General features: G+C 53.7%; 10 protein-coding genes across 10 annotated transcripts; 6 read left to right on the top strand and 4 right to left on the bottom strand.

Moving 5' to 3' along the window:
• On the bottom strand, positions 1–2,112 carry J4E88_003237 (uncharacterized protein; the record flags this gene model as incomplete). The annotated part of the gene is made up of 2 exons (XM_049396890.1): positions 1–1,955; positions 2,052–2,112. The coding sequence occupies 2 exons, from the start codon at positions 2,110–2,112 to the stop codon at positions 1–3; spliced, it is 2,016 nt and encodes a 671-aa protein (XP_049257232.1).
• Positions 2,113–7,042: 4,930 nt separating this feature from the next.
• J4E88_003236 (uncharacterized protein) lies at positions 7,043–7,794 on the bottom strand (the record flags this gene model as incomplete). Its single annotated transcript, XM_049396889.1, has 2 exons — positions 7,043–7,735; positions 7,783–7,794. 2 exons carry the CDS (start codon positions 7,792–7,794, stop codon positions 7,043–7,045), a joined length of 705 nt encoding a protein of 234 aa, XP_049257231.1.
• A 301-nt stretch (positions 7,795–8,095) lies between these two features.
• On the top strand, positions 8,096–9,905 carry J4E88_003235 (uncharacterized protein; the record flags this gene model as incomplete). The annotated part of the gene is made up of 2 exons (XM_049396888.1): positions 8,096–8,733; positions 8,786–9,905. The coding sequence occupies 2 exons, from the start codon at positions 8,096–8,098 to the stop codon at positions 9,903–9,905; spliced, it is 1,758 nt and encodes a 585-aa protein (XP_049257230.1).
• A 61-nt stretch (positions 9,906–9,966) lies between these two features.
• Positions 9,967–10,965, bottom strand: J4E88_003234 (uncharacterized protein; the record flags this gene model as incomplete). The annotated part of the gene is made up of 2 exons (XM_049396887.1): positions 9,967–9,987; positions 10,039–10,965. 2 exons carry the CDS (start codon positions 10,963–10,965, stop codon positions 9,967–9,969), a joined length of 948 nt encoding a protein of 315 aa, XP_049257229.1.
• A 181-nt stretch (positions 10,966–11,146) lies between these two features.
• Positions 11,147–11,683, top strand: J4E88_003233 (uncharacterized protein; the record flags this gene model as incomplete). Its single annotated transcript, XM_049396886.1, has 2 exons — positions 11,147–11,180; positions 11,235–11,683. The coding sequence occupies 2 exons, from the start codon at positions 11,147–11,149 to the stop codon at positions 11,681–11,683; spliced, it is 483 nt and encodes a 160-aa protein (XP_049257228.1).
• A 362-nt stretch (positions 11,684–12,045) lies between these two features.
• Positions 12,046–14,210, bottom strand: J4E88_003232 (uncharacterized protein; the record flags this gene model as incomplete). The annotated part of the gene is made up of 5 exons (XM_049396885.1): positions 12,046–13,027; positions 13,075–13,139; positions 13,331–13,587; positions 13,633–13,645; positions 13,692–14,210. The coding sequence occupies 5 exons, from the start codon at positions 14,208–14,210 to the stop codon at positions 12,046–12,048; spliced, it is 1,836 nt and encodes a 611-aa protein (XP_049257227.1).
• Positions 14,211–15,337: 1,127 nt separating this feature from the next.
• On the top strand, positions 15,338–16,051 carry J4E88_003231 (uncharacterized protein; the record flags this gene model as incomplete). The annotated part of the gene is made up of 2 exons (XM_049396884.1): positions 15,338–15,396; positions 15,445–16,051. The coding sequence occupies 2 exons, from the start codon at positions 15,338–15,340 to the stop codon at positions 16,049–16,051; spliced, it is 666 nt and encodes a 221-aa protein (XP_049257226.1).
• Positions 16,052–17,371: 1,320 nt separating this feature from the next.
• Positions 17,372–18,241, top strand: J4E88_003230 (uncharacterized protein; the record flags this gene model as incomplete). The annotated part of the gene is made up of 2 exons (XM_049396883.1): positions 17,372–17,724; positions 17,776–18,241. 2 exons carry the CDS (start codon positions 17,372–17,374, stop codon positions 18,239–18,241), a joined length of 819 nt encoding a protein of 272 aa, XP_049257225.1.
• A 543-nt stretch (positions 18,242–18,784) lies between these two features.
• On the top strand, positions 18,785–19,540 carry J4E88_003229 (uncharacterized protein; the record flags this gene model as incomplete). Its single annotated transcript, XM_049396882.1, has 2 exons — positions 18,785–19,419; positions 19,492–19,540. 2 exons carry the CDS (start codon positions 18,785–18,787, stop codon positions 19,538–19,540), a joined length of 684 nt encoding a protein of 227 aa, XP_049257224.1.
• Positions 19,541–19,719: 179 nt separating this feature from the next.
• Positions 19,720–21,022, top strand: J4E88_003228 (uncharacterized protein; the record flags this gene model as incomplete). The annotated part of the gene is made up of 4 exons (XM_049396881.1): positions 19,720–19,724; positions 19,928–20,135; positions 20,454–20,550; positions 20,622–21,022. The coding sequence occupies 4 exons, from the start codon at positions 19,720–19,722 to the stop codon at positions 21,020–21,022; spliced, it is 711 nt and encodes a 236-aa protein (XP_049257223.1).
• Between the last annotated feature and the right edge of the window lie 1,187 nt (positions 21,023–22,209).

The following is a 22,209-nucleotide window of genomic DNA, read 5'->3' as shown; positions in this document are numbered from 1 at the left end:
CTAGTACGTCGACCATCCTCCTTGTTGTTGAGCCTGTGGTGGTGCCCAGCCAGGCATACCAGGCTGTTGAGCGGCAGCGCTCTGATGCTGCATGAACTGGTGAGGACTTGGACTAGGCTGGTAGGGGTTCTGCCCCATGGCTTGGTATCCAGGGTCTCCTCCGGGCATAGAACCGCCCATAGCACCCATAGTCTGATACTGTTGGACAGGTGTGCCATGCATCGATGCACTGCTTTGAGCATGATGGAGCTGTGGCGATGCATGCATGGGAGACTGTTGCGGGAGCGGAGATTGCTGCGGTCGTTGCGCATATTGCTGCATGTTGTGCTGTTGTGAGAGCGGGGACGGCTGTGGTGGTCCTTGCCACATGTGTGATGGAGGGTAGCCATGTCCTGGGTTCTGTTGAACACCTGGAAGCATGCCTCCAGGGCCCATGCTAGAGGCGTTCATGCCCTGCTGCATGCCTATGCTTGGTGGGCGACGGTGCATCTGGTCAGGGCGGAGTGGGGTGTGTTGCTGAGCCATGGGCGAAGGCACCATGTTGTTCTGGGGCATGGGCTGCGGACGGTAGGCTTGAGCGCTCATCGACTGTCCAGGTCTTTGCGGTGTCTGTGCTGGCATTCCGTACTGGTTCCCTGGCATGCTGACGGCAGTCGAAGGCATGCGCGGCGACTGCACGGTCTGGGTGACTTGGGGTGCGTGCTGTCCTTCGGCAGTTCCAGGTCGGTCTGGCTGGACCGGCGGCTCGTGGGGTCGTTGCCAGACATCGTTGAGGTAGTCTTTGCGATGCTTGCGTTGTTGCTCGAGCTGCTTGTTGACTTCAGCTGTTTGCGCAGCTGCGTTGAGGATCTCGCCGGACGGGGTTGGCCGTGTCAAGTCCTGATAGGGGGCGCCCTGCATCTCATGTCGCGGCCGCTGAACGCCACTGTAGTCTCGGGGCTGCAGGTCAGCCGTTGTGCGGTTGTATGCGTCAGCGTTTGTGGAAGGCATGCTTCCTGGTGCGGGGTTGAGACCACCGAAAGGCTGCAGAGGGTTAATGGCAGCACCGAGGTAGTCTTGGTTGTTGCCGGTGTATGCTCCTGGATGAGCAAAGGCCATGGCACTTGCGTGGTTGGCTTCGGCTGCGGCTGCCTCTCTTGCTTTTGCAGCACCTGGCCTCTTCTCGCCCGCAGCGTCCTCCTCGGTAAAACCCTGCTTCCGAGCCTTGCTCTCCCAGTAATCGTCGCGCACGCGTCGGCCGTTGACGATCAGTCTGCTTCCGAACTGTCTGAACATGGATCGGGCAGTCACTATGGCAATCTGTCTGGATCGGTATGAGTATGGTAGAATCTCCTGGTGGATTAGGTCGTCCTTCTCGGCCTGGGTGGCAATAATTTTATATAGAGATCGGTTCTTGTTGAAAAGCAGGTACGAGTCACGGTAGCCCAGGACACGCGCGCATTCTGTTGCGAGCATGAAGAGCTTGTCGGCCCTGTTGGGGACGAAGAAGGTGCGACAGCGGTATTCGCGGCCGTCGAGTGGGTGGCCGGTCTGCGTAACCTTCCTCTCGCCGGCCTCGTCGATTTCGCGCGGTATGTATTCGTCGCCCTCGGGATTTAGCTGGTCGGTCGTGTGGTCGCGCACCGTCGGCAGCGCCTTTATGACGGCGGGCTTGGTGGGCGTTCCTTTGCCGGAGGGCGAGATCTGGGGAGGCGATCCTTGGGGCAGGGCCGATGTCTGCAGCTGGGGTGTCTGTACGGGCGGCGCGATGCCACTCTGCGGAGGCTGGGAGCCACGGTTGGGCGATCCGGCGTAGGGGGGTCTGGCCGTCTTGGGCGGGCGGCCGCGACTGCGCTTGTTGTTGGGCGTGTCATCGCCCTGGATCTCGTAGGGGGTTTCTGGCGAGCGACTGCGCTTCAGGCCTCGCGATGCCTGCTGTTGCTGTGCGACGGGCTGGGTCGGGCCTCCGAAGACATCTGGGCTGGGTCAACAAGAGGTCGCGGGAGGCTGCGTCGGATGTAACAGACGCGCAAGCCAGTGAGCAGCTGGGAGAGGGGGACGCGACTACTTACGCGACGGGTCAATGGTGCCAGGCGGGTCCATGATGCCGTTGGCAAAGCCACCATTCGACATGATTTGTATAGGGTGTTGCACATGCACTGAGTACATCCAGGCGGCGCAAGAGCAACCGAGCTCGAAGGAAGCTTCCGTCGAGCGTCGCGAAGCTCAGAGGGTGGCCAATGGGCGCGGCGCAGTCAGGACAGCTGGACGCACGGGAGTCGGCAGCGGTCGCTGGGGAGCATGTGTTGGAGGCGATGGGAGCAGTGTCGTGTCGGCGCGGTCGAACCAAGGTTCAAGTTCGGCAGGTGCGGGTGGGGCCAAGACTCGCCGGGAAGGCGCGTTCGGTCGGGGAGGGCAGGTGCGTCCCAGCAGCGCAGCGAGAACAGCGTCGCGGAAAATGCCAGAACAGGTGGTACAAACGCAATGTTCCGAATCCGACGGTGCTCGCGGATCGATACAGGCTAGGACGCGGTTAGGTTTGAGCTTGAGGTGACGGCGCGCCCTGGCAATAGCAGAGACACGACACGTGCAGGCAGGCAGGGACAGACACTGCGAGCAGCCGCTGTAAGGTGACTTGCAGGGCAGGACAGGTGTCGGGGCGAGCGAACGGTTGGGGGGAACGAACCTTGGGCGGTGCAGGCTGTCTAACCAGCGACAGGAGCCCTTGGTGCAAGATATGTATGGGCGGCTGTGTGGGCGTGTGGGCGATTGGCGCGGCGGCGTGAGCTGCGAGTGCGGGAGCAAAGACCACTGGGTGCTTCTGCGAGCGACGGACTGGGAATCGGGTTATGGTGAATTACGAAATGGGAGCGAGGCCCAATCTGATATGCCCTGCAACCCCAGCAGCTGACGGCCCGCGCGGCGGACGTCCAAGTCGTCTAGTGAGCAAATGGCACGCACTGACAATGGCGACAAGCTTCAGGCAGGAGAGGCGCTGCGCTCTGCTAGCTGCAGTGTGATAAAAAGTGGCTCTCCCGCGGCCCTGCACGAGCCGGTGGCTTTTCACTACCTCTTGAGCGCACGGAGCCGAACAGCATTACTTGCATCATGCTGCGCGATAGCGACCACTAGCTTGGATCTCGCTGAGCGATTCCGTCTCCACCGCAACAGGCCAAGCACCCGCGCGCGCCGGGCCTTGCTCTCTATCACGGCCAGTCTGCGCGAACGCGAGGCCTGGGTCATCAGCGCTGCCTATCCACCTCTCCCCAGTGACTCCCCACCACTCACGAGCCCGCACGCTGCTGATTGAGCAGCTCCCGACAAGGCGACCGTGTCAGCAGGCTGCTATCGAATCATTGATTTTAGACCCGTGGGCCTGCAGCGCGCCCAAGACAGACTACCCAGGCCTGCATTGGCGGCCGCCGTCGTCATGCATTCGACCTTCTCTCTCTATCAATCAACCCGTATCGTCTGACTCCCCCAGCGCCCGTCGCCATGCTACCCCAGCCCGCTCCTGCTTGCCGCAACAGCCGAATAAGGAAGCCCGACTTAATTGCGCTGCATCGGTCAACTACTACTCGTATTCCCGCTACTCCGTCGCGACGTCTAAAAATGCTGCGCTGATCGCCGACCTTTGCCTTTGCTTGTGCAATTCGTTTTCCTCTAGCATTTCCTAGGCCGAGTGGAGGCTCGTCCTCTCGTAGCGCCGTCGGTCTTCGCGGGCCTATGACCAGCTGCTGCAGCTGAAAGCTCAAGCCGATCCATTGCACCGGAATCGCTTCCTACCAGACACTGCTCTCTAGCCCGCCCATCCAGTTACAGCGCTTGGACGCTTCGATATTCATTCTTCGTTCCGTGTGGACAGCACCCTCATCGCAGAGTTGGCGATCTGTTCCACCAAGCGACCCGTTCCCCGCCGAACCAACAAGGGCACATGTCGACATGACCCTTGGCCTGCCCGTGCTGTAACCGATCCCCACCATGCTACCTTACCCATATCTCACATCCCTTCCGCAGCTCGCGCCACTACCTTAGCGGGAGTCGAAACGCCATGTCCGTTCGTCTTGCCTGTCTTGAGCGCTTGCTCTACCTAATTCCGTCCGTGCGCCGTGCCCTTTGACATGCTCTTGAAACTACGCGAGTGCAAGACGTAATCTATTCAGACGGAGAACACACTGTGTCTTCCTGTAAGCCGACGATGCCGGCACCCGCTTCGGCATGCTGGAAGCGCGCAGCCTTTCGCGTCTCTTTCCTGACGCGTTCTCGGGAGGCTGTGCCACATTGTTCCATGTCTTAGACCCTGAGGCCAAAGTTTGTCATCTGCCTCTCACTGCAGGGTCTAAACCAATTTAGAAACGTTGCCATTCTTTGTTTGCTAGAGCCTTTGTTGCGTCCGAACTCGGTACTCTCCAGTGGGGTACGAAGAAACAACACGGCCGATCAGTCTTCATCTATGGAGCCATGTTGATAGAGTGCAGTCGCTTATATCCGTTGCCTTCGTAACTCGGAACTACCACGCGAGTGGAACATGGCTCCCTTCTTCTATGGTTCAAAATATGCCATACATGTCGTGGGTAGGAGGGCGAGAATGGCTCCGACTTCTCGACATGTCGACCCCTCGTTAGCATTCAACCAGCCTGACGTTCACCATCATGCTACTAAACCCGCACACCGCTGTCATGACACCTGTAGCGCGCTAAATACAAGGATCGTTGAAACATTCCAATGCAAATTCAAGTATTAGACCTAGTCCATATCTTGGCGGGGCACTACCGTCAGGCTAGGATAGCTGCTTGATCATATGACAGCTGTATCCACCGTCTTGGATCCCAGCTTCGGGAGACATCAGACGCCAAGATGGTCCCACGTTCAAGTTAGATTGAAGATCGCGGCGTACGGCGGTTGTAGCCGTTCCATGATATCGAGTCCATTTCACGTCGAGACCTCGTTTCAGAAATCCGAGGTAATGGAAAGGGTAGGACCATCCACTGGTGAGTGCTTGTTCTTGCAGCCAACTGCGGATGTCCCGTAAGCTAACACTGGATATGGCTTCCGTTTGGCCTCCCGTACGAAAGCCACATGCAGCGGGTCGTACAACCGTAGCGGTGAAGCACATCTCTTCTTCATCGGCTTTTGCAACACCGAAGCAAAAACAAATGTTGCTGCAACACCACGTACAAACGCAGGTCCGCTGTGTGAAAGTGTAATCAAACGTCCAGTATAGGGTTCGAGATCGTCCCCAACGGGCTCACTGTTCATGCTTCCATTTTGCCTGCAATCGCGGATCAGCTCCAAGATGGTCCATTTGTGATTTTGAATCATGAAGATAGTGGGTGCTAGTGGCTTCGGCATGTCCCCAAGGCTCGCTAGAGAGTAGCTGCGCTATTGCAACCTAGAGACGAACCCCAGCCCCTTCGGATCCTCAATCCTGCCGGGCGCTGTCGTTCTTTCCATGTCAGATCATCGGCCTAGGCAAACTGCGTTCGAACGGTGAGGCGGTCCACTCCAGAGTGGGGAAGCGTGGCGAGGCTGCATCAACGTTTAAGGTAGTCGCGGCCAATCATCAGACCAGATCCAGCATTCGTTCGACGAAAAGACGGTCAGGTGCTACCAGTTGCGCCGAGGGCTTGAAAAGACCAGGGCGGTTATCGTATTTATCCATTCGTGCATCAGATGATACTCATGAACGACCCGGAGATGAGTCCAAGTAGAACGTGATGTCTGTTGAGGTCGGGAAGCCTACGCCTACCGCCTTGAGTTAGATAGTCATCCACTCCCGCAGGTGAATCGGTGGGACCTAAAAAGAGACCCACGTATGCGATGGACCATACAGCAAGAGAACAAGGCTCATGAAGTTGAAGTCTCCACCGGATTCAGTCCGATGTAGTATTGGAGGTGGAGAGTGCGGTGAATTGAGCTCCACGCGTCCATCTAGCTGGATTTCCTCTTCCGTCGTCGAGTGTCATACAGTCTTGACGCCATTTAGACCCGCATCCCGAGTAGGATTCAAGGCAACTCGGTGTCAACACAATCGAGGCGGGGTTCAGTTGACACAGCCTGTACCTGTAGTGTGAAACTCGTCAGTAATGCATTGGACATCTGCATTATACTAAAGTTGAACTGTTCACCGGATTCAGTTCGCGGCATTTTCAAGAGCAAAGCTCTCAGGCGTCAACGCTTGCTAGGCGACGTTCCGAGACCGGCTCCGTCAAGTCTTACTTGAAGCGACAAGCTGCAGCACACAAGTAAGCGCGTTAGTAGCCTTCTCAGGGAGCTGCGTCATTCTCCATCAAACATGCTTCGATAGTATAGAACCGAGGAGGAGACGAGCATACCAACACCTGCACACTACTGCAATGTATGAACGGCAGCAGTCTAGTCGCACGTAGCTCTTGGCCTGATGATAGCTGATCACTGAAACAGCATGATCGAGTACCAGAAGGGCCAGATACCCGCAAGCGGCAAGCAAGTTCTGGCTTTAGCTCAGCCGGCAATTTGTATTTGAAGCGGTGGCGAACCAACGGAGCGGTCTGATCGATTGAATGCAGAAGCGAGAAAGACGGTGAGAAGGCAATGGTGGATCGTGTTGCTGAAGCTGTTCGGCCCAGAGGTCCTGTAGGGAAGGTGCAGACGCAAGGCGGAAGCCTTCTTGCCATGTGAGCATCCAAGATCGAGCAGGCGCACCTTCTACATGCTGAACCTGGCCAACCCTCAAACACAATCTGCACTTGAAGATGCGAGTTCTTGCCTGGAGTGAGTCACAAGTATTGCCAATAGAGCCATGTGGGAACTTGGCACTTCGTGTTCAACGCTTCACGATGTAACCGCATGCCGGATATTTCAATCTCGGAAAGAGCAGCTTGGCACGAGACAATCGGCAGCAAGCACTTCTTGATTCATGTTAGATTTGCATTATCCAATATTCTGTTCCGGGACTACCTACTCCGACGTAAACTCCCCTCAAAGATGGTCATGATGCCCCGGATGAACGCTGCCAAAACGCCCTAAAAGTACAATTCTCGAAGTAGTAGAAGTCTTGAACGCCCCGCCTATGAGAGCGCGGCTATCGTCCGGGAGCAAGACCTGGTACTGCGCTGAAGCGTTCGTCACGCTCGGTCTTGAAGAGAATCTGGCACCAGAATTCCTTGGCGTCTTCGTCGAACCAGAACCAGAACTTGCCCTCCCGTCTGTCGATGTCGCGAGATTGTAGCTTCACCGCGACCGTCTCGTAAGGCTCACCAGCAACAATGAGGTACTGGTAGTTTGGATCGGGCTCTTCCACCTTCTGCTCGTATGCGCTCATGACACGGACCTTGGGAGTGATGCCGGGGGTGAGGTCCGGAAACTGGAACTGGAACAGCAGCCCGTTTTGGCGTGTGTTGGGGTCGCGTACTTTTGTGATGCGGTATCCAGGCCGGCCGATCTTGATGACGTTCTTCTTGGGCAGTACACCCGCGAGCAGTCCTTGCTGGCCCACATCATCTCTTTTGCCTTCTCTCTGCTCCTTCGCCGCACGACGTGCCAGGTTTGTCTGATGCTTCCTTCCTTGTGTATGCGCGAGATAGGATCCATCGTTCTGGTGGACCGTCAAACAGAGGCGGCACTCGAAGCTGCCGACGTGGTTCTTGAAGAAGTACGGGTCCTTGTCAAGGTCGATGGTCTCGAGCGCAAGCTTTCGGAGACGCTCTCGTCGGTCGGCATTCGTCGCGGACTGTGATGCGACACCACCGCCTCCAAATTTGGAGCCTGCGCGATTCTGTAGACGTTAGTAGCTGTTCCTGACTTTCGCGACGAGAGACATACCTGGTAATCCATCTGAGCGAAACTTCACGATCTGCTGTGTCAATCTTGTGCGCGATTAGACAGGAAGGAGGATGGCTTTTACGTAGGCAACGGTCAGGTGTTGGGCGGTGTAGACGTTGTCGTGCTGAAGTGATGTTGCGCGACAGAACTTCTGGAGGCGTGCGACGCTAGTGTCCAGGTACCTGATCCCTGCACTTCGATATCACGTGCGCGGATGCCTTAACACATTCACCCCCACAAACTTCCACCTTGAGTCTCGGAGATTGCGAGATAGCGAAAAAATCGTAAAGGAGGGAGAACACAAGATCCGATCATGGCAACAAACATCTACATAGGAAAGCGCCTCTCCTACGACGCGCACCTCTGCACAATCCGCTACCACGGCCCCATCCAAGGAACAACCGGCCTCTGGCTCGGCGTAGAATGGGACGAGCCAACACGAGGAAAACACTCCGGCACGCACCAAGGCACCCAATACTTCACGTGCTTAAACCCCTCCCCAACATCCGCATCTTTCATCCGCCCAACCCGCAAAGCAGACCAACCACGCACCTTTGTCCAAGCCCTAAAGTCAAAGTACGCCTCTGAAGCTTTGGAGGAAGACTTCCAGGATCCAGATGTTCATGTTGTGTTTAACCATCAGCCGCCTGTGCAGCAGAAACAGAAGCCGGTGCTGTTTAATGGGAAGCCGGCGGAGGAGATTGGGTTCGATAAGATTAGGAGGCAGTTGGCGCAGTTGGGGGAGTTGAAGATTATTATTTTGGATGGGCTTTGTACGCAGAGACCTGAAGCACGGGGAGAGGGGTGGTTAAGAGGAGGGGAGAAGGATGATGTCAAGGAGGCATGTCCAAAGGCGATGGAACTTGATCTGAGCAGGAATCTCTTTGAGGAGTGGAGAGAGGTAGCTGCGATAAGTGAACAGCTGCCTGGTTTGAGGAGCTTGAGGGTCGAGTGAGTATTCTCTAAACTCAGTTCTCTCTTGGGTATACTAACAGGAACGCAGTGGCATACGTCTTCGCGATACATCTGTATCAGAACCAGAGCGAGTCCGTTGTCTAAATGCCTTCAAAGGCATAACCTCTTTGAAGCTAGAAGACAACCTCCTCCCTTGGGCCGATCTCGCCCTCCTAACCCACCTCTTCCCCTCCGTCACAACCTTCTCCGCATCCAGCAACCTCTACACAAGCCTCACCCAACACGCTCTCAACCCCACAATCACCGACCTAACACTCGAAGACAACCACCTCACCTCTCTATCCTCACTGGCCTGCCTCACAGCCCTCCCAAACCTACAACGCCTCATCCTCAAATCGAACAAAATCTCCGAGATCACCAGTTCCGGCGCATCGATACCGGTTTTCCCCACCACAGTCCGAGAAGTCGACCTTTCGTTCAACGAGATCTCAACATGGGGGTTTATCGAACAACTCAAACACGTCTTCCCCGGTCTCCAGAGCCTGCGTGTATCGCAGAACCCGCTGTATCAGTCGTTGCAAGCACCGGATGGACGGAACTTGACAGCGGATGATGGATACATGCTTACGCTTGCACGACTGGGGCAGTTGAAGACGCTGAACCACAGTCCCATCAACGAGAAAGAGCGGTTGAACGCAGAGTCCTACTATCTCTCCATGATCGCAAAAGAAGTGCAGTTCGCGCCCGAGAACCTGCGAGAGCAGATCTTGAAGAGTCATCCGCGTTACGAGTGGCTGTGTGAGGAGTACGGCGAGCCGGATGTTCAGCGCTCTGTCAACGCTGTGAATCCTAACTCGCTTGCTGCGCGGTTACTCTGTATCAAGTTCTACCTTGCTACATCCACAGATACGGTGTTGGAGACAGAGATCCCGATGAGCGGCACGGCGTACACGGTTCTCGGCATTGTTGGGAAGCACTTCGGTGTCAAGCCTATGAAGTGCAGACTGATCTGGGAGACGGGCGATTGGATGTCGGTGCGGAAATCAGCGACGGACATCGTAGATGACGACTGGGATTCTGAAGATAGCGAGGCGGAGATGGGTATGGAGCGGGTCATGAGGGAGGTGGAGATCGTTCCTGGGACGCGGTCGATTGGTACATGGATCGACGGAACAGAGGCTACTGTGAGGGTCGAAGTCAAGTCGTGACGGCTGACGCCGGAAAGTACTCCATCGGTTTCGAGCAATGTGCGCTTCGTTAGCAGTTTATTCAGCGAAACCACCAGTTGGCCTGTACAACCGTTAGTAGACATACCCATACCAAGTTCCATACTGTACCCACCGAAGCATTCGCACCCTTTCCAATACCCCTGACAGCATGCCACCATCCATTAGGAATATACAGCGCATCTCCACTCCTCAAAGTTGTTTCCCAGCCCGTCGCACTCCCCATACTTCCATCTCCATCCTCATTCCAAACCGCCATTTCCATAGCCTCCATCTCCGCACCCTGCATCATCTCCTCTCCTCTCATCTTCGCATCTCCGCCCGGTCCCCGTATATGCTGCCTTATAGCCTCGAACACCATCCGACCCATCCCAGGCTTCATCATCCTGATTGTTTTCTTGCCTGCCAGTTGTACGAAGAGGTTCGGGTTCGGGTCGCGATGTAATGGGGTGCGCGTAGGTGGCCTGCCCATCCAGAGACTCGATGCGTAGATATCGCCGCGGGCGTTGAGGTGGGATAGGAAAGTCGATGGCGTGGGTAGGTCTTCTTGCAGCGGCGCTGGAAGATCGGCTAGCGAGTGTTGCGCGAGGTACAAACTCGTTTCTTGCGCGTCCGCAGCACTCATGTGTTGTAATAGGAGAGCCAGAGGGGCTTCGAAACGCTCAAAGGCTTCATTTCCGAGGGCATTTTCGGGGGATGAGCGCGTCAGCTCCAGTGGCACGATCGCATCGCCGTACTGCTCGAGGTACGCTGTGTTCAGCTCTTGCGGATATCTGAATGTGTTGGGCTTATTATTCCACTTGTTTGTCAAAGATGCGTCGAGGAAGGCATCCTTCTTAAACCACTTCCGGATTGCAGGTATATCCAGAAAGGCTTTTTTGAAGAGCGCGGGTTGGTCGGGGTCGAATGCAGGTATGCTGAACTCCTTCTTCTTGTCCAGGTATTCCGTCTTCGTCAAGATCCGAAACCGCGGATATTTTGTTGGTCGTACATCTGGCCTTCTGCTCCAATGGCGAGGGACGGCAGGGGCCGGCTTCGGCATGGAGGTTTAGACTGTCGTGTGAAGGATTGCACGGATGCAGCTCGCTCGGGAGCTTGACACGCTCTCACGTTATCGTACCCCACACGAGCAGCAAGCACCCGCCCCGCCAAAACCTGCCCCTGGTAAAGTTTACATCGTCACAAACACCTGGAAGCTCAGCACCAGCCCACGCGTCACCAAAATGGCTCAAGCTCAAGGCGCACAGCCTGGTCAAAGTAATGGTGTCCAGATCCCAATTCGTCGCGCATTGTGCTAACCCTCCCTCGCAGTCGAAATCACATCGCTCCCTGTCCCCCGCCTCCAGGAACTAAAAACCCAACTCGACGCCGAGCTTACCCACCTCTCCAACTCGTTCCAATCGCTGCGCACAGCCCAGTCCAAGTTCCGCGACTGCCTGAACTCCATCTCGACAGGCCTCACACCAGCCACCGTCTCGAAACCGCTCCTCGTCCCCTTGACATCCTCGTTATACGTACCCGGCAAACTCACGGATCATGAGCACGTGCTAGTGGATGTAGGCACGGGTTTCTTTGTGGAGAAGGATATTGCTAGTGCGAAAGACTTCTATGAGCGCAAGGTTAAGGATCTGGGCGACAGTTTGAAGGACTTGGAGGGTGTTGTGCAGGGCAAGGCGCAGAACGTGAGAGTCGTAGAGGAGGTTATCAGGCTTAAGGTCATGAACGCACAGGAAGGCAAGGGCGAAGAGCAAGGCAGCTGAAGTGTTGCGAGGCAATGAGCAGGCACCATGCGGGAAGACCGGAAGACCAGAAGCCAGTGTCGGATCAGCCACATGCTGCAAGAGTAGAAGCACATCTGGAGGACCATGCGGGTCTTTCTAGAAGAGGCTACGAAATTTCATGGCACAAGACTGGAGTAGAGAATTCGTCATGTTCGCATGATACTATATGAGAATGAACTCCTATGCCTGACGCTCGTTCAGATCGCCTTGGATGTCTTCAAGATACCACCTCATACAAGGAAGAAACCGAACAGGTCTGCAGCCTACATCAACATGAAAACATGCAAAGTAGATGACCTAACGTCAATGTAGCCTTCAGGGTGTTCAGGTTTTCCCGTCCTTTAGATAGCGACGCCTCCCATGTCTGTGACAGAACTGACGATGGCTGATAGCTGAAGCAGCTTGTCCATGAGGATGCGGATACCATCGCGTGGTGGTGCTTCAACGCCAGGGCCCAGATCGAGGTTCCTCATTCCGAAGTCCTCGTCCTCAACCGCGCTGGAGTAGCAAGACTGTCCGTCATCTGGCAGGAAGGTAGCCACAGTGTGACCCCAGTCGGCCTTTCGACCCACAGGGAGACGCTCAAGCTCAGCAAGATGGGTAGCCCATTCAGAGTGGCGGACACAGAGACCCCAGACGGGAAGTCTCTGTCCTGGGTACCACATACAAGTAGCCTCAACCTTGTAGCAGGTCTGCTTGATGCCGAAGGAGTATATAGTTTCCAGACGGCCGTTCCGTAGGTGCTTCTTGACGGTAGGTGTCTGATCCCACTCAGCGAAGCTTTCGGTGGAACGATAATCGTGGTTGGGTCTCATCTTGACTCGATCAGCGAAGCCAGTTATGACAGGCGATATGCTCTTCGCTGCCACAGGAATCAAGGACTCAAGGGCGAAGTGCCATCCTCGACTCTCTCCAAGCTCCAGCAGATTGATATCCATGTTCTTCTTTGGTGTTTTACGACCCTGATCGATTTTGTAGAACCGGGTTGTTGTCTTCTCGTACAAGCCCTCTTCGTCATCAGTCCAGTCGACCTGAACAACGATGAGTTCGGACTGCGGCGCTGCGGATGGAGTGGTTGTACTAGCAGGAGCTTGGGGAGGCGCTTTAGGACGTCCAGCATGGCGCACAGCTACCGGCTCACGCGGTGGAGCAACAACGCTGCTGGGGTCTGTGAACACCCACGTTCCTCGGAACATTGGACGAGTGCCTTGCAGCGATTTTGGCGTATAACCGAAGTAGGCAGAAGACTTCGTCGGCTCCAGGAATTCATTGGCTATGCAGAGTGCTCCCAGAATTTGCGAGCCCAGTGCATCATCAGCAAGCCTATGTCGTTAGCCATTATGCTAGTCGTCACGAGGGGACACACTTACCACTTCTTTATATCAACTGCAACAGGTCCGTTAATCGACTTCAAGAAGATATCCTTCCCGAACTTCTAGCCAATCTTATCCTCCTTAATATGTCTTGAGCTCAGAGCTAGGCACCCTAGCCGAATAGCCATATCGTACGCGCCTTTCGTGTGGCGCACAGCTTCAAGGGCCAGCTGAATTGAATGCTGGATCTTTGAAAGCTGCGTGAAGTGCATGATCTCATTGCGGAAGCTGCCGGAGGTTTCCATCATCCCACTGGAGAGGAGGCGAGGTACGACTCGATCTTGACTGATGTTGAGCGAAAGAGGTCAGCACTCGTCTGCAGTTCACGCTTGTGATTCACGTACAGGTTCGGCCACCACGCGTCAGCCTCCTCCAGAACAACCTCTAAGCCCTCTTTTTTATCAAGAATTATGTTGATTAGATGCTGCAGTCCCATAGCATCAGCTTTGACTTTGTCGATCATCGTCATGAGATGCGCTTCGGCTGCTTCGATGCGCGCTATGTCGCGGGCTGTGAAAGTTAGTGTGTATCGCATGTAGTAGATATATGATGAACCTGCCTTGTATCTCTATCTGCCAAACGTCGTTCTAAGTAGGAAGAAGCGTTATGTACACCTCGTTCTGAGTCCGAATGGCGTTAAGCGCTTCTAGCTTGTTATTGAAGACATCGCGAGGAGTGACGCCTTCGTTGAGGAGGTCCTCCGGCCAGCACACGATGATGCTCGCCAGTGGCATCTCGCCTTTTGACACCTCAGGCGCCTTGCCCTTGAATTCGTCCTTCCGCTGACGCTCTCGCTCTTCAATGCTGTCGTAGTACCATTTGTTATGATCGAATGCAGGTGTCTTCGCCCATGATGATGAGTCTTTTGACTTGATATGCGCGTTAGAGATCCAGTGGTTGATGTATCGGACGGCTTTCTCAACGCCTGCACCTTGTCCAGCAATGGCGAACTGAGTGATATACCCAGCGTCCCATTTGGGGATGACATCGCAGCCAGTGTTGATCTTGATCTCGTTGACGATGAGCTCGCGTTCTGTAGTATGAGTGAGGCGACGGTACTCCGGGGGCACCGGAATGAACCTTTTTGGCTTGGGCTTGGGCTTTGGTAGAGCGCCAGTGTCCTGTCCGTCCATCGCTGCGGCCTCTTTGTCGTATGAAGAACTAGAAGCAGTGCCAACGTAGCGGCGTCGGGGTGAGAGGACTGGCAGTGTTGTGGTGTTCGTCGCTGCGGAGATAGGTCAAGGTGACGCTGAATTGGAAAGAGCAAACGCGCGGTGGCGCTAGTGCGCTTGCGTATACAGCCTCAGAGCGCACCTGCCTTGTCCCATTGTGTGTTCAAGGTGAAAGTTGGGGAAATGTGTGAGTACGGTTGATCTATACCCAGAGAGCTTTGTGATATGCTTTAGGAGCGGGGTGTCAGCGAAGGCACCCAGGCTGTTGCGCTGCACATCCTCTATGACGCAAGAAGAGCTCGAACGCAACGCAATGGTAGAGCAAGCTCAGAAGCGTACTCCATGTCAGTATCACCAAGGAAATCGTGTGCAATAATGCGGGAAGCTTGGTTGATGAAGAAGTGATTGTACTAATGGAGAGGTTGTAGAAGCTGAACATGAAACGAGAAAGGATGAGATGGGTGAGATCTACGACAGAATGAGAGAAGTATCCTCTTAGTATGGTTGAGGGGGAAGGTCTACTACTTGGAGACACTGTCGTCTAAGGTGGCCTGTTATGGAGGAGGGAGAGCTCTCTCCTGCTACAAGGGACTGAGCACGTCACCAAAGCTACACATGCAGCCCAGGAAGGTGCATCCACGACAGAGAGGCTTCGGGCGATAATAAGCAGATAGACCTTTGATGTTTACGTAGTTGAATCGCATCGCGCAGAGCTGTTGGCTGGCAAACATGAGTGACGAGGTAGGCTGAGCAGTACATGAAAGATCGTGCAATACATGCATTTGAATTCGAAAGTCATGTGGTTAACTAAAGCGACAGACAAAAGAATACTCCTAACAGAGTATCGAGCAGGAGCGATGGAAGAAGTTGTGGGTAAGGCTACCGAAGTTGAGAAAGGCTTGGCGGGCATCGGCGTTTGCGGAGCGACTCCCGATCCATTTTCTGAGCATCGCGAAAGCCATTACAAGTCGATATAGCGCATCATCGCGCTTTGCACTCCTCGCAAGCGCTGTATTACTTCTTATCGAACCTAGGAATCTTTGCGACCGGTGGCAATTGGAGAGTCTGGACCTCATCGCCCCGCCACCATGGACGCCGTGCCCATCACAAAAAAGCTGATAGCCTTCGGCAGCAACAAGATATACCTGTAGGTCACGGCGATGTCTCATTTACGCTCAATGCTGACACGATCCAGCCCCAAATTCACGGTTGCGTTTCTTCGCACGCCCCAACTCTCCCCATACCATGCCCGCTTCCAGGTCCCGCTAGACTTCTCCAAATACGACCTCCGCGACTACCTCTACCACGCCTACAACGTCAAATGCTTCAACATCCGCTCGTACGTCAAGCAAATGCCGGTACGCGATACGCGCGAACAACCACGGCATTGGTTCCGCGAGGAGTCGAAGAAATACATGACAGTAGAGTTGGAGCAGCCATTCGTCTGGCCTGAGACACCCGACCTCGAACCATGGGGCAAGAAAGACAGGGAAAGAGAGATTCGGGATTCTGTGAAGATGGGCGGGGCAATTGACCAAAACGACACGCGGGAAGCAGCCAGGACGCTTCGAGAGCAAGTGGAGAAGTTACTACACAAGAACGTTTCCAAGCCGAGTCGCGAGATACAAAAGAAGAAGGCAGCGGCTATGGAGCTTACGCCAGAGGAGCTTGAGTCGGAGATCCTGAGGAAGCGGGAGGCGTCAAATCTAAAGCGCATGTCAAGATTAAGGTTGTGGGCGAAGGAGAGGACAGGAAAAACCGTCGAAAGCGACAAGCCCAGGCGGTACGCGATCAAGGTTTGAGAATGATCTTGCGCTGTGTATATATGCTTGTACCATATGCATTGGGACGGAGCAGGAGATCATTAATTGATTGCCACCCATACTGATAACCTACGTGGATACTGCGAACACTTTGACTGAGCCAATGCCAAAGCAGCCAATCGCGGAGCTCTAAGTTGCAGTCTCATTGTTTTCGCTTTTGGGGTCCAAAATGTGCACACCAACCCCTTCTTCCGTTCTGAGCTATCTAGTGTTACGCGGCTTTAAACGATGACGCTAACGGTCGAACAGGCAATCGAATGGCGAGGCTGGAAGGCACTGTGCCGCAGTTGCATGTAATCTTGCGCCTTCCTTGGCTGCAGGTACACTGCATAAACGACCTTCTCCGACGATTTCATTCGACCACCCTAGAGGGAAAGCAATACAAGGATGGATAAGTAAACAATTCATGCGTTTTTGGCAATCGCGCTTGTGATCACGGAGTTACCACCGCTTTCCACTTACCTTATTTAAGCGCTCTAATGCTCTACTCACTCCCTTTGATGCTTCAAGTACAGACTGACATGAGCAGACTTTGCCTCCATCAAACATAATCATGTCTTTCGGATTTTCTGTTGGGGATTTCATTACTGTTGGAAAACTGATAAAAGAGACCATCAGCTGCCTACGTTCTATAGGCGGAGCTGAATCGGAATACCAAGAGCTGGTCAGAGACCTCAAAGCACTCGATACATCTTTACAACACCTTCATCAAATTGGCGACGACACGAACGCATCCGCCCACGTTAGTCCGATCAAGATTGCCACCACGAACTGCAGGCTACGACTTGAGGGATTTTTGTCAAGAGTAAAAAAGTATGAAAGATCTTTGGGGGCCGCCAGCCACGCATCTGCTTTGAGGGCTACATCAGATAAGCTCAACTGGCATTTTGGTCGGAAAGACCACATCGAACAGCTCCAACGGGACATTCACATCTGTCACAGTATCATCAGCCTACACCTAGCCCAACATAGTCTTGAGCGCTTGGAGACTTTGCGCCTAACGAACCAAATCGACTTTTCGCATACCTCCGAACAGCTCCATCATGCACAGACCATTCTTGAGCACATGAACAGAGAAAACATGAGCCAAGCAGCCGTGTTGAGTGATGTCCGAACATTGCTTCAAGACATACATCAGTTTGTCTTTGGTGACATCAAATCGTATTTGATTCGTCTCTTCCAGCTCATTAGCAGTACCTTGTACGTACCATAATAACGATATGGCTTAGGCCTGAACTGACGGTCCAATTCAGTACTTCAACGCAGCAAATTTACGATGTTTTGCTTGATATCCGAAACATGATATCAGTAGATACACGCTGGACCTTCTTCCAAGCTCCTTTGGAAGTCGAAGATGCCTTCGGAGTCAGATTCCCCATCCCAACCGAGTACGACTACGGCTTGATTGATACAGTCATTCGCTACCGGTTCAAAATTGGTGGAGGAGCTATGGAGGTGAGCGCGGGGAACTACGAACTGTGTAGGAAACAGAACCGTTTTGACATCATCAACGAGTCCTCACGTTTACAGCCTGGGACGGCTATTACGATGTTCATCATCATAAGCATGCGGATCGACAAGGAGGCAGTATGGCCTATGCCTCGTTGTGAGTCCGCAGAGGTTATCCCGTCCCCTGGGGGCGGGTCTGTATGGTAAGCATAAACCGATCCGTCCGCAACAGTTCACTAATACTATGGATATAGCTCGAACCGTGATGTGGAATACTATCAGGCCAACGGCATGTCAGCCAACATCGAGGAAACCCTCAGCAACAACACGAAGTCATTCCCCTTGAAACAGCTTGTGTATACCAGCGATCAACCATCCAACCTTGTCTCTTACAACATTCTGGAGCGAACCACACGACGAAACGTCCGATACGATCCGTTTGGAAACTACCCTTCACCCTACATTCCAGTTATTGAAGCTATCGCTAAGATGGAAGGTGTTATATCCTGTGCTAGCGTCTCTATAGGAGGCGTTGTGGATGGTAGGTTCTTTGCGACGGTTCAAATGGAGCTTGAGCATGACATCAAAGATAAACCACCGCGTTGTGTGGAGGTCGGACGCTTGCTTTCCAAGTGCCTCGACCCATGGGGAATTGATTCGTGCAGTGTTCATTGCCACGTTGATGGCAAACATATCGACAATGGGGCAAGACAGAGGTAGTATTGCAGTATGATATATCAACAAGTGTACAGTGCTTTTTTCGCAGGCATCAATGTTGAGAGCGGACAACTAGTCGTGACTTCCAGTCTTACCACGTGGCGCACCTGCACTTTTCACTTCAGCAGGCCTGCGCTTTCCTGGCGCCTTTGTTGTCGATGTCGCTAAGTACACATTTCAGTCACAAACCAGCCGTCTTCATTGACGCTTCACCATCTCCGTTTTCGTGATGTAGGCTGTTGGTGCCCAATGAGTCTGCCTGCAGCAAGGCTGGGAGTGGTGGCGGAATGATTGACCTGCAGCACAGCCCCCCAAGCTGGCGGTTTCGCTCACCAAGCTTGTTTATGACGGCGCAGCAGTCGCATACCTCGAATCTTTCCTTTTTCCGTTTCGCACTCCGTACCTAACATAAGGCAAGTCGTTCGGTGCTCTCATAGTCTATCACCTAGGTATCTAACCATTAACAGATAGAACTGCGACGACCACTGCACTCACCACACGACCTACCCGGGTAGAAACGCTTCAAGTCACTCACATCACACGACCATGCCTTTCAGTGTCGGTATCGGTGATGTCATAGCCGTCGGCAAACTGATCAAGGACATCACTGACAGTCTGCGATCTGCTGGTGGAGCAAAATCGGAATACCAGGAACTCACCAAGGAGCTTGAGGCGCTCAGGACTGCCCTAGATGGTCTGGATCAACTCGATAGCAATGCAGCCCCCTCAGCACTTCTTGACACAATCAAGTTCGTCACGGCGGACTGTCGCCAACGACTTGAAGTGTTCTGGGCGAAGATCGAGAGATACGAGTCGTCCCTAGGCCCCGCAAGTCGATCCAACGCTCTGAGAGGTACCATGGATAAGCTCGGCTGGACGTTCTGCCGGAAGAAGGAAGTTGTGCAACTCCAGAGAGATCTCCAATTCTATAGCAATGTCATCAACATACTCATGACACGGCATGTCGTGGGACAGGTGAAGGATACAGGTGCAGTCTGTACACAAATCGCTGAGCGCATTCGTGACACACAAGATACTCTCGCAGATGTTGGCAAGGATGTAGTAAGCCAGGGGGTTGTAGCGAGTAACACTCAGACACTGGTCACTGGCCTGCATCAGTTCATATTCGGCGAGGTCAGAACATTCCTGGCCGACTTCGGGCAGTTGGTGAACAAAGTCTTGTATGTCCATTCCCTTCATGCACATTGTTGGAGCTTTTAACTAACCAACCACCATGCAGTGCCTCGACCCAGCAAATATACGCCGTTGTTCTCGAAATCCGAGATTCGGGAAGAGCAGTGAATACCGGTTGGACATATTTCCAAGACCCATTCGTCGTTGAAGACGCCTTTGGTCACAGGTTTCCAGTTCCATCGGAGTTCGACTACGATATGCTGGATACGATCGTCCGGCGGAAATTTCAAACCGGTGTTGGCTCGCGAGATGTTCTTCTAGGTAACTACGAATATTGTAAGGCGAATATGAGGTCAGCAGCGATTACATCAACTTCACGGCTTACACCCGGGCTAGCTATCGTGATGGTTGTACTCGTACACGCGAGAAGCGGCAGGCCTTGTCCTATGCCTCTATGCAACTCTGTACGAGCTAACACTTGCCCCAGCGGAGGATTTATGTGGTAAGCTGCATGATTAACAGATATGGCGAATAGTTATGATAACGCGTCTGCAGTTCTGTTTGCGATGTGCGGTTTGATCAAACTACAAAGGCATTCAATGATTACCGTCAAGATCTCAGCGAGTCCGGCATATCTTTGATGACTTGTTTCGAGAAGAATAAGACGAGTAGGATAACCATCGAGGATAAGATACAATATTTCATCAGACCACGCAGTATAGAAGACCAGAATTCACTGAGAAACGTGAAGGTCACATCAGCGGTCTGTCTTCAGCTAGTTGGTATAGACTTTGCATGCATCTTTAAAACTTAACTTAAAAAGTCAATATCCAAGCCCCAGTTCATGTTGTGCTGATTATCAACTGTCATACACGTTGCTATGTGATACCACAGTCGCGCACTACCAGAATATCGTCTACAGTACTCGTTGTACTCACTATAACACAAGCAGGAGGTGAAGGCAGCCTCTCACCACGTGGCACACTTGCGCTTTCCGCTTCAGCACACTGACGCTTTCCTGACGCCTACGTACCACCACCTTCCCTCACCTTTGATCCCCAAACCTTCCATCCCACATCAGCAACAAATCGCACTCATGGCCAACCACAGGGCGATGCAAGAGATGAGCCGTCTCGAAGACCTGCAACTGCAGCGCGAGCTCAAGCAAAGCGTCCTTGGTATGTCACTTTCCACTTTTCCGCTGCCGGAAGGCGCTGTAGCAGACTCTGCAATACTGACTGCGCAACAGAATACATCATCGACTTGTACCAATCAGCCTACCCCAACAACCATGGCTTCTCCATCCTCATCTGCCGCCACGTATTTGACCGCTCCTCTTCCATCCCCGCTGCTGCCGCCTTAGGCCGCCGCAACGATAGAGCAGACGAGTTTATCATGATCCGCGCGGTTACACTCAGCGAGCCCGGAACGAAGAAGTGGACGCTCGTGGCTGAGAGCAGCAGGGCGTGCTTCGGTATCGTACCTGCGTTGCAAGAGTTTTCCAAAGACTTGGAGCGCCAGATGGGCAACATGACGGCTTCGATGATGGTGGACAAGAAGAGACAGCGGAATGAGAGGGATGAGGGCTCAATTGATCAGGGTGAGTACATGTCAGGACGTTCGCGCAAGAGGCAGAGGGAGAGATCATGACATGGGCTGGCGGCGTCGAGCAGCTTAGACTGGTGACGTGACTCGGATATGATGACAGGTCCGATGGCAGAATGCGAGATATTTACAGTTCACTATACGTTAAACGATAATGCAGAGATGGTCGTTTCGGATATCGAGAAGAGGATTGAAAAGTTGTCGCACTTGTGTCAAACAATGCAGCTACTACGATGTCAAGAAACTCGCCTCACCTAGGCAGATCGTAGCGACTAAAAATGGCACATCATGAAGATATATCGTCATTTACGTGATAAAATTCAAGGAAGAAAAGTATGTAGTTGGGCATCTTTTGACAACTGACAGGTAGTACCCGGTTTTTCCGTAGTTCGGGCCAATGTTTAGGTGTCAGCCCACGGATTGACAGGTGTATCCTCGCATGTTCGCTGGAGTTCCGTGTGCCTGCCACAGGCGCCGGCCAATGACAGCTGACTCACGTGGCGTTCTGTACATAGCACCCCTACACGCAATGGCACCGGGCTTCGTCATCGAGCCTGAGTGCTGCCGAGCTGGCCAGGTGCAGCACCGAAACTTGGAAGAACGACTGAGACGCAGCGAGACATGTGGAGTTGAAAGACGCCGCCATGCAGATGGGCAGAATAAGCATTACCTCACGGCAGCTGTCGTTGGGGGCGTCGCAACGTAAGATGGACAGAAGTGAGGCACCGGTCAGGTTCCGGAGGCGGCCGGAGAGGGGCTATGTCGAGCAGCACGCTGAACATGTTCGCAGCGAAAAGACCCCCAAAGGGTGCGTCGGTGAGGGATGCCGGTCAGAAAAGCTGCGCAAATCATGAGACCTAGCCGGGTTGGACAGGCGCTTCTCGTTGGGCGCAGCAGGTGGTGGCAGAAGAATTGGGCTTGGCTGCCCGGCTGGCGGCAATGACATCACTCGCACGCTCTGTGCCCTCAAGACGGCTGCCCACCCCAGCCTCAAGCAAACGGTAATATCTACGCCACCCCACCTGCACCGAGATAGATCCTTGGGACCCAAGCCAAACGGACAGTCATCAGCCCTGGCCCTCCCGAGTCGACAACCTGTTAAATACCACTGCCTGCCTGTGCCCTGCGCCGCTCGACACCCCATTCCCCTACCCACTTTGTCCCGTCACTTCGCAGGCACCTTATTCTTCGTTGCGATAGCCCACCAGCCTCTCACTTGCGCTAGTAGCCAA

The sequence above is a fragment of the Alternaria novae-zelandiae genome, assembly GCF_023758075.1.
Source record: "Alternaria novae-zelandiae strain BMP 2774 chromosome Unknown scaffold_5, whole genome shotgun sequence".
Lineage (NCBI taxonomy): Eukaryota > Fungi > Ascomycota > Dothideomycetes > Pleosporales > Pleosporaceae > Alternaria > Alternaria novae-zelandiae.
Note: the sequence above shows the minus strand (reverse complement) of the source record. Positions and strands in the feature narration are given on the sequence as shown.